At 43.3% G+C, this 11173-nt stretch overlaps 1 protein-coding gene and 1 long non-coding RNA gene across 3 annotated transcripts in view; both read left to right on the top strand.

Annotated features, from left to right (window-relative positions):
- Positions 1-9153: 9153 nt before the first annotated feature.
- LOC124869353 lies at positions 9154-10220 on the top strand. Its single transcript, XR_007038562.1, has 2 exons — positions 9154-9771; positions 9894-10220. It is a non-coding gene; the product is annotated as an uncharacterized LOC124869353 (long non-coding RNA).
- A 108-nt stretch (positions 10221-10328) lies between these two features.
- Positions 10329-11173, top strand: part of LOC124869309 (cytochrome P450 7B1) — a 16230-nt gene continuing 15385 nt past the window's right edge. Inside the window, exon 1 of one of the 2 annotated variants that reach the window (XM_047367105.1) lies at positions 10329-10643. In XM_047367105.1, coding sequence (XP_047223061.1) covers positions 10570-10643 — 74 coding nt within the window. In that variant the 5' untranslated portion in view covers positions 10329-10569. The remainder of the gene's footprint in view (positions 10644-11173) is intronic. The other variant, XM_047367106.1, reaches the window with a different exon arrangement.

The raw sequence follows: 11173 nt of genomic DNA, 5'->3' as shown, positions 1-11173 counted from the left end.
ATCATAGTCATAAATCCGGATCATTCCCAGAGTCAGAAATGAGAACCAAACGGATCCGTTATGTGACTCGCTGTAGGAACCCTCTGATCCCGACCAAATCCTGAGCAGATTCCTGAAGTGAAAGTTACAACTTCAGAACCCAACTACTTTATCTAGAATCTCTTCAGGAAAGTCGGATTCCGGCTGAACAACAGAAGGGATGAACCACTTTAAGGCAGCGTTGGATCCAGTACCGGTTCTTGAGGACCAGTCACCCACATGTTCCAGATATTTTCCTGATTTAAATGGACGGATCACTCCTAAGATCCTGCAGAATTCCACCATTTAAATCCGGAACATAACCAGGATGCCGCCCCAACAGAACTGGGTTTGGACCACTGCCCCTTTCAAGGTTGAGTAAAAATTCCGGGTTTTTATGGAGCCGTCATTAACACACTGGAAACTGGGTCCAGTGAAACTCGGACCGAGAGGTTCCAGTTCCAGAACGGATCCTGTTGAACCCTTCGTCGTCCTCCTCGGTGTGCAGCGCGTGAATAAAGTCGTTCAGCCTGAAACCCGCCGCCTCGTTTTTATTCATAGAACCGCTTCTTTCCTTCGGTTCCTCAGGGATCAAACTGGACCAAGCCCGTGAATGAATCAAGCTGTTTGGGTTGTGAGTAGAACCAGTGAGCTGGTGCTGAAGGCCAAACAAGCTGGAACAGTTCAGTAGAATCTTTAGATGGTTCTCTCAGCCCCAGAACCCTGGCAGTTTTGGTGTACATGTGCAGAGTGTTGGTTCTGGTTCTGTTGGACCTCCAGATCCAGCCTGATAAACAGGTGATGACTAACCAACTGGACATTGCAGTGAACACAGCAGTAGTTGATGGACCACCAAGGAGCACGAGGAGCAGAAGAGATCGGTGACTCTTTGACGCTGGAGGAGTGGCTGCAGCACGTTCCAGGCAGAACCTCTGAGACCCCAGCCCAGACAAGCCCAGTCCCGGAACAGCCAAGATACTGAGCAGAACCTTCAAGCTCAGTCTGGTAGCTCTGGTGAAGAATGTGTCGGTCTGGACTCCACATGTTTTTTCTTGCCGCCGTTTGGGTCGGCGTGGGCGTGTCTTTATGTGTGGTTCTAAAATCCAGTACAAGGAAATAATCTCTGGACCCACCAACAAAACATGAAGAATTATTATATTCAAAGTCCAAATTGAAAGTGACCAGAACCAATAAGGATTCTCGTACTGTGAGTTGAGTGCCTCAGTAGTTTAAAGGTTCCGATCCATTAACATTGTACTTTTTGTTAAACTGCAGTTCTGTTCATAAATAAATCCCCACTGACTTGGGGAACTATCCATCAGTAAAGCAGAAGAACCAAGCTTTAAGTTTTCACCAGTAGGTGGCGCTCCAGATGCACATATAAACTAATCCAATGCTACATAATTTCCAACTGAATGCTAATAAACTAACTGCAGGTAGAACAATCATTTCTCTCTGATCCGTTCCATGATCCTCTCCTCCTGAACAAACTTCTTTCACTGAATATCGACAGTAATTGTAACCGGTTTGGTTTACTGTCAGTCGCTGCTGAGATCCAGAGATTAGGGTCCATATTCCCAAAGAACCCTGAGACTAATAGTAGCTCCTACTGACGTCATTCTAAGAAAAATCAGAGAATTTGAGAAATTCTCAGATTTTTCTTAGAATTGTCCCTCATTAAGATAAAAGTTATTCATGAAGCATCTGAGGTCTTCAGAGAGCTCCTAACGTGAGGAGATGTTAGTGAGGAGGACCTTTAGTGAACCTAAGAGTGTCTGAAGCAGAGAAGATGGAGGAAAGACAGAGAGAAAGGAGAGATCTTCTCCTCCAATGAACAACAGTAAATGAATAAAACGCTACCGGCTCCATGGTGCAGAGATCCAGAAACAATAATAAAAAACTATGAATAAAAAGTGAACAAAATTACAAACAATATCGTATAGAATTATTTTAATATTTACAGACTGTAAAATGCTTCAAAGAAAATATAGATAAATACATAAATAGAAAGTGTCTCCAACAGTCCAATAATCTGAGCTCTATATCCAGAGCAGGAAGATGTAAATGAGGTGAATCTGCTGTGATGTTTTCAGAGTTTCCTCTGAACAGCATCAGGAGAATCAGATTCAGCTTTATTGCCAAGTTGATGACACAAACAAGGAATTTGATTGATACACTTTGCTCTCAGTGAAGATGTATTTTTCAATATACAGGTCCTTCTCAAAATATTAGCATATTGTGATAAAGTTAATTATTTTCCATAATGTAATGATGAAAATTTAACATTCATATATTTTAGATTCATTGCACACTGACTGAAATATTTCAGGTCTTTTATTGTCTTAATACGGATGATTTTGGCATACAGCTCATGAAAACCCAAAATTCCTATCTCACAAAATTAGCATCTCATTAAAAGGGTCTCTAAACGAGCTATGAACCTAATCATCTGAATCAACGAGTTAACTCTAAACACCTGCAAAAGATTCCTGAGGTCTTTAAAACTCCCAGCCTGGTTCATCACTCAAAACCCCAATCATGGGTAAGACTGCCGACCTGACTGCTGTCCAGAAGGCCACTATTGACACCCTCAAGCAAGAGGGTAAGACACAGAAAGAAATTTCTGAACGAATAGGCTGTTCCCAGAGTGCTGTATCAAGGCACCTCAGTGGGAAGTCTGTGGGAAGGAAAAAGTGTGGCAGAAAACGCTGCACAACGAGAAGAGGTGACCGGACCCTGAGGAAGATTGTGGAGAAGGGCCGATTCCAGACCTTGGGGGACCTGCGGAAGCAGTGGACTGAGTCTGGAGTAGAAACATCCAGAACCACCGTGCACAGGTGTGTGCAGGAAATGGGCTACAGGTGCCGCATTCCCCAGGTCAAGCTACTTTTGAACCAGAAACAGCAGCAGAAGCGCCTGACCTGGGCTACAGAGAAGCAGCACTGGACTGTTGCTCAGTGGTCCAAAGTACTTTTTTCGGATGAAAGCAAATTCTGCATGTCATTCGGAAATCAAGGTGCCAGAGTCTGGAGGAAGACTGGGGAGAAGGAAATGCCAAAATGCCAGAAGTCCAGTGTCAAGTACCCACAGTCAGTGATGGTCTGGGGTGCCGTGTCAGCTGCTGGTGTTGGTCCACTGTGTTTTATCAAGGGCAGGGTCAATGCAGCTAGCTATCAGGAGATTTTGGAGAACTTCATGCTTCCATCTGCTGAAAAGCTTTATGGAGATGAAGATTTCATTTTTCAGCACGACCTGGCACCTGCTCACAGTGCCAAAACCACTGGTAAATGGTTTACTGACCATGGTATCACTGTGCTCAATCGGCCTGCCAACTCTCCTGACCTGAACCCCATAGAGAATCTGTGGGATATTGTGAAGAGAACGTTGAGAGACTCAAGACCCAACACTCTGGATGAGCTAAAGGCCGCTATCGAAGCATCCTGGGCCTCCATAAGACCTCAGCAGTGCCACAGGCTGATTGCCTCCATGCCACGCCGCATTGAAGCAGTCATTTCTGCAAAAGGATTCCTGACCAAGTATTGAGTGCATAACTGTACATGATTATTTGAAGGTTGACGTTTTTTGTATTAAAAACACTTTTCTTTTATTGGTCGGATGAAATATGCTAATTTTGTGAGATAGGAATTTTGGGTTTTCATGAGCTGTATGCCAAAATCATCCGTATTAAGACAATAAAAGACCTGAAATATTTCAGTTAGTGTGCAATGAATCTAAAATATATGAATGTTAAATTTTCATCATGACATTATGGAAAATAATGAACTTTATCACAATATGCTAATATTTTGAGAAGGACCTGTAAACAAATGGAAGTGAGAAATATCTTTTTAAATGTACATATAAACACAACTGACTTTATAACAGAATAAAATGTGGGACCAGTCCAAGTATGGATGGTGTTGTTCTGGAGTTCTGACTGTCAGGAGTTCATCAGAGAAACAGCCTGGAGGAAGAAACTGTCTCTGTGGCGGCTGGTTTTAACAGACAGTGCTCTGTAGCGCCACCTGTTGGTAAAAGCCTGAACAGTTTATGTGCAGGGTGTGTGGGGTCTGCAGAGATGTTAGCAGCTCTTTTCTTGACCCTTGACCTGTATAAGTCCTGGATAGAGGGAAGGTCAGCTCTGATTATTCTCTCTGCAGTCCTGATTATTCGTTGTAGTCTGGACCTGTCCTGTTTGGTGGATGATCCAAACCACACTGAGATGGATGAAGACAGGACAGATTGAATGATGGCAGTGGAGAAGATCACCAGCAGGTGGAAGGTTGAACTTCTTGAGTTGCCTCAGGAAGTTCAGTCTCTGCTGGACCTTCTTCTGAACATTGTCTATGCGTGAGGACCATCTCAGGTTTCCAGAAATGGTGGTTCCTAGGAACTGGAAGTGGTCTGCAGCAGAGACAGTGTTATTGAGGATGGTGATCCTCACCTCCTGTCTGTATGCAGACTCATAACTCTCCTGGATCAGTTCGATTGGCTCGTTGCATGATGTGGCTACACAACTTCCGGTAATTGGAAGTTGTGAGGGCGAGTACTTCCTGTTCGGTTGTTCACCTAAAGCAATGGCGCTGTACTACACCCGCTGCCTTCAGGACCTCCCAAAAGTTTCAGTCAACGATGTTCTCCGCTTGATTCGAGCCTTATCATCAGCGCCACGTTGCAAAAAAGAAAAGGGCTTCAAGTTTTACGTGTCGAATTACATTGACAACTATGAAGGTAAGCGTTAAGCACATTCAGTCACTGTTCAGCTAACTAGCTTTAGGTCGTATCTACTTTACAACTTTCTTTCTACTTTAAAACTAATGCGTTATCGCTTTCTGCAATTATATGAAGTCTGTTTTAACCTAACCTCAAAGTCGTAGTTTCAGATTTCTACCCTGTTACCCTGTTTTATTGTCTTCACCACAGTGTCCAACAAAGACTCATCAGGGCGGTCTGTTACAGATCCATGCAAAGCCCGATAAGCCTCATGAACTCAGAGTAGGGTGAAATAATAACAGGAAATGTTCATCTGTTCCACGAAAACAGGACTATATTTTGAGGTTCTTATGTCACTGATGTGTAAGTTAAGTAGTAAGCATTTCTAGCTGTTTGGAAAAGTGATTGAGTAGGTGCATACATCTAGCTTTAGCTTTAGCTTGCATGAGAACCTCATAATCTAGTCTCTAATGGCTTCAGTTCTTTGTTTTGCTGTTTAGCCACGTTGAAGAGCTCATCAATGATCCCACACACAGACACTGGTAGTACGCGGTCAAAAGGTTTGTTCTCCTTCACTCTCCTGCCATGCCAATGCCAAACGTCGATTTCAATGGTGCAAGGAGCGCAAATCTTGGGCTGTGGACAATATGAAACATGTATTGTTCTCTGATGAGTCCACCTTTACTGTTTTCCCCACATCCGGGAGAGTTACGGTGTGGAGAAGACCCAAAGAAGAGTACCACCCAGACTGTTGCATGCCCAGAGTGAAGCATGGGGGTGGATCAGTGATGGTTTGGGCTGCCATATCATGGCATTCCCTTGGTCCAATACTTGTGCTAGATGGGCGCGTCACTGCCAAGGACTACCGAACCATTCTTGAGGACCATGTGCATCCAATGGTTCAAACATTGTATCCTGAAGGTGGTACCGTGTATCAGGATGACAATGCACCAATACACACAGCAAGACTGGTGAAAGATTGGTTTGATGAATATGAAAGTGAAGTTGAACATCTCCCATGTCCTGCACAGTCACCAGATCTAAATATTATTGAGCCACTTTGGGGTGTTTTGGAGGAGCGAGTCAGGAAACGTTTTCCTCCACCAGTATCTCGTAGTGACCTGGCCACTATCCTGCAAGAAGAATGGCTTAAAATCCCTCTGACCACTGTGCAGGACTTGTATATGTCATTCCCAAGATGAATTGATGTTGTCTTGGCCGCAAAAGGAGGTCCTACACCATACTAATAAATTATTGTGGTCTAAAACCAGGTGTTTCAGTTTCATTGTCCAACACCTGTATATGTATATATATATATATATATTACATTGAGCCAATGCATGTGCAGAATACTACAGTACAAAACACAATATGTTAACACAGCATAATTAGCCCACAAAAATACAAACTTACCTGGTATAGAACCTGATTTCGTCGTCTGAGCCTGCAAAGCACTACAAACCAAAACGGATCTGCAGCTGCAGTCCTTCCACTTGGCTCTGTAGCTGTTCAATTCTCTTGTGCAGAGCCGCATTTTCAATCTGTAACTCGTTGGCCATTACTCCAGTTGTCGGTGGAACACAGTAATCATGATCAGGAGCTACAAACGTCCGATTCTGAAGGGTCCACATGCGGATCTGCAGTGGCAGATTCCTCCCGAGGCCTACGGTCCCACACACCGGGTCTTTTCTCAGGCAACGAGTGGTTGTTCCACTCAAATAAAATTGGAATAGCACCCCTTCTTAACCATCTCCTGCCCCCCGGTGTATCTATCAGATCCTTGGGTAAGAAATGTCGGCTACATACCCGTGTGTCTCTAGTGGGGCTAAAGTTATCTCTCCGGATTTTGGCTAGCCATTGCTGACGTGCTACATTATCAGCAGGGAAGCTGTGAAAGCTAACTTTAGAATTATACCGTGAGGAACACGAACATCGAGGTACACAACAGTGTAGCGACTAGGGTTGCCAATGTTGAGGTAGGAAAACTTTACTGGCCGTCCGTTAATTCTTACATTACTCCTCACCTCTCCCCGACTCTTTTATTTGGCACCTAAAGGACAATCCTCAGTCAGAGATCAGTTTCCACAAGTTTATTAAAACCAGTCTGAATTCAGAGAGGAGACATCACACTTACACTGGTACCTGGAAACCTCTGTGTGTCGTCTCACTGGGGGCTGCGTTACATTACATTTTATACCCCACGCTGCTATGCAGTACACAGACACAATCATTTCTGTCTGTGGATGTCTCCCCAGCAACAGTATCAAAGAAACAGAGATACATTTCATCATTTAATTAAAGAAATGTTTCCCACACGTCTTCAGGAATCTTCAGTGAGAGGAGAACCATGCCTCCCTAATCCACTGCCAGCTTCTCACGATACAGACAGAAAACACCTGCAACCTTTAACCTTTAACCTTGAATAATAAACACTCATTGTGTGACCACACTAGAAGCTACTGTTTAAGGATTTTTCTAACTCTCAAAAGCATAACTAAAAACTCCTAATAATAATTAATCTATAAGCAGCAAATCCCAAATATATCTTAGCTTTAGCTACTACTGATAAGACATTTATATTTCCACACCAACTCCTTGATAAATAAATAAAGGACACCTCCTGGTAGGTATATCCAACCCCACTGTCTGCACCTCTACCTGGTGATTTTTTTTCCACCCTTTTTCTTTGTGTGAAATGACTTTGGAAACATTGGACTTGAACCCAAGTTTAATTTGATGCATGTTTTTGACTGATACAAATATCCATGGAAAAATAATTATTCAGCAATTTATAAAATAATTTATTCTTTGTGCAAAATAAAATTACTAGACATAAATATCCTTCTAAAATAAATAAACCACTATTGAAAAGACCTCCGTTCTGCTTAACTTAAAACAATATAAAAAAGCATAACAGTATAATGCAAAACATTTTCCTAATAGTGTATTTAGTGCAAACAAAAAGTCTGTAGAAACGTTGTAAACATAAACACTTGTGTCTTAAAGGCCATGACTGTACAGATGTAGTGAAATAAATATTGAACTAGTGAACTAAAAACTGCAGTACTGAATTATGTAGAAACAACCTATTTTTTCCATTTATATTTCATTTGAGCTCTTTCTGCTGCAAGGAGTTGTTCGTTTTTCAGAACTACCGAGTAAAACTCTGAGCAGAACATTTCATTAATTAGACTGAAAATTAGCTCAGTTCTCATTAATTTTGTAGAACATTTGTTCCTCACATCAGTCAACTTATTTTTCATGATGGAGAAAATATTTTCCACAAACCCACTAGAAGAAGGTGTGCTGAGGTCAAAGGGTACAATAGCCTGGATGTTGGGGATACTATCTATCTATCTATCTATCTATCTATCTATCTATCTATCTATCTATCTATCTATCTATCTATCTATCTATCTATCTATCTATCTATCTATCTATCTATCTATCTATCTATCTATCTATCTATCTATCTATCTATCTATCTATCTATCTATCTATCTATCTATCTATCTATCTATCTATCTATCTATCTATCTATCTGTCTGGTATCTATGGTACCTGCTGGCCAATGAGATGAGCCGAAATATTCTGTCAGCTCATTGGTCACAGAGCAGGATATGGCTGGTAATGAATTTACCGTAATGTTAAATATTAAGCACTCCATCATTTATTAATTCTATTAACATTTTAAGTGAAGATTTTTGATCCATCTAATAATAAGGGACTACTTGCGTCCCGTTTCAGCTCAATACGGGACGCGTACTTTTTATTCTAAATACGGGACGATTCTGTTTTTCAAGGGACGGTTGGAAACTCTAGTAGCGACGATCCGCTCACTCGCTGGTAGCATAGTTTTTTCCTCTGGACAATTGACATACTTATTTCTTTCCACTGGTTGCTATCAAAACAATCCAACCGGAATGCCAGGGACGTTTACCCGGAAGTTCCCGGCCTCACAAGTTTCGACCAGAAGTTAGCGGTCACCATCTTGTGCACATAGCCAATAACAGTCGTGTCATCTCCAAACTTCAGGAGTTTCACAGACGGGTCCGCTGAGGTCCAGTCATTAGTGTAGTAAAGTCAAGTTTATTTGTATAGCGCTTTTCAGCAACAAGGCACTCAATAGAGGGAGGAGTGGGGATAGAACACACCCCTGGGGGGCACCAGTACTTATTGATCTGGATCGGGAGAAGATGCTCCCCAGTCTCACCTGCTGCTGCGGGTCCTTCAGGAAGCTGTTGATCCACTGACAGGTGGAGGCTGGGACGTTGAGCTGGGTGAGCTTCTGGTGGAGGATGTCTGGTATGATGGTGTTGAAGGCCGAGCTGAAGTCTACAAACAGGATCCTGGCGTACGTCCCTGGATGGTCGAGGTGTTGCAGGATGAAGTGTAGACCTAAGTTAACAGCATCATCTGCCGACCTGTTTGCTCGGTAAGCAAACTGCAGGTGGTATTGTTTGTGCAGAAGGTCTTGGTCTGCACACGTCCTCACAGAAACAGATGTATGATGTCACCACCTCCATAAATTGGTTTAAATCAGGTTAAAATCTCTGCATGAAGGAGCAGATCCATCAGAAGAACCAAACGGTTCCACAACCTGCTCCATGTTCAAATTCCAGAGACTTTTCCAGGAGAGTTGCACAATCCGAACTGCCCACATGAACACACAGGAAGTGAACGTTTTCTGCCCTGAAAATTCCCTGATCTTAGAGCAGTGAACTCATCGAGTCCAGTAGAAACCAAGCCCAGGCCTGCCTGACACCCAGAGTGAACTTGTTTCACTGGTCGAAACTCAGAGGGGAAGTCGTTTTTTCAGAAATATCCCATCTAATATATTTTCTTTGTTCTGGTCCAGTAAACCTTGTCTGTGGGTTGCTGATGGGAAACATCTGGACCGCTTCAACAAGCTTCTGATGCTAATATTTCATCCTGTTTGGTATATCGGATCAGAACGCTGTCCTTTCTCTCACAGACCTGTGCTTCCCTGGCTTTGAAGCTGCAAATCACCTGGAGTCCAGTTTTTTCCCAACGTTCCAGGTGTGGAAACTTTCTGTGAATAATCAGCTGTTGGTTCAATACTGGGTCGAATGTTAAAGTTCAGTTAGAAAGTTTCAAGATGGTGTGGTCCACATGAAAACTGAAATCTGGTTCTGATCTAGGGCAGTTCTCCTCAGCTGGGTCCATGACATTCAGCCAGACTGCCTCAGAGATAAGGACAGGAGCTCCATCAGCCAGAGGAGCTGCTGCTCCTCGCAGGACAGATTCAGCACTGGAGAGTGTTGCTGGCAAGATGAATGGTTTCCCTGCTGGACCTGTTACCCTGGCAACCATGGATGGATGGATACTTTCTGTTGTGGACATGAGTCTGCAGTTCTTCCCACCAAAACAGCAGAATTCTGGACTGTAACATGATGGTTGTTTTTGAATTTCAGTTATCCTCAGCCAGGCTGATTTAATCCGGCAAAATAAAAAGATACAACATATGATGCAATGTTTGTCATACTTCTGGCTTACCATAATATAAATTGTTCGCCTTTTTTCTGCTGCTTTGTTCTAGAAGTGGGTCAGCAGTTCTGGACAGGACGGGTACAACTCTAACAGTCACCATGGTCACCTGAGGGGTCCTTCCCGGAATGAGGCGCCTTTATTCTGAAGGTGCTGAAGCACCTCTTATTATGAAGGTCCTCACCGGAAGTACCGTGTCATACAGCGTCTCTCTGGGCCAGACAGTGTGGGTTCAGTCCTGAGGCGGCTCTTATTGTGAAAGTCTCGGTGTACAGCAGCAGAACCTCCCACCCTCCCAGTCAGTTCAGACGCCCGGACTGAAGCGGTACCATGTCCTCGCTGCTGCTCCTCCTGCTGGTCCTCCTGCTCGGCCTGCTGGTTTGGATCCTCGGCGGCAGAACCAGGTGAGTTCTTTTTCTTCGGTCCGGTTCTGTAACTTTGGGATGAACTGTGTTCGCAGTTCTGCAGCGAACTCAACTTTCTAAAGTTCGGTTCTGACCCGGTCTGATTACTTACCAGAACAACAAGAGAGGAATCTTTCAGGCTAACGGCCGATTATTTTCCTCATCAATAAGTTTTCTAAATATTTTATTAAGTTTCTGCCTTCAGTTCACAGAGATCAGTGAGAAGATGGATGGATGGATGGATGGATGGATGGATGATGGATGGATGGATGGATGGATGGATGGATGATGGATGGATGGATGGATGGATGGATGGATGATGGATGGATGGATGATGGATGGATGGATGGATGGATGGATGGATGGATGGATGATGGATGGATGGATGATGGATGGATGATGGATGGATGGATGGATGGATGGATGGATGGATGGATGATGGATGGATGGATGATGGATGGATGATGGATGGATGGATGGACAGAATAATGGTTGGATAGATGGATGGATGAATGGATGGATGGATGGAC

The sequence above is a fragment of the Girardinichthys multiradiatus genome, chromosome 6 (genome assembly GCF_021462225.1).
Source record: "Girardinichthys multiradiatus isolate DD_20200921_A chromosome 6, DD_fGirMul_XY1, whole genome shotgun sequence".
NCBI classification, from domain to species: Eukaryota; Metazoa; Chordata; class Actinopteri; order Cyprinodontiformes; family Goodeidae; genus Girardinichthys; species Girardinichthys multiradiatus.
This window is presented reverse-complemented; position numbering and strand designations above follow the sequence as displayed.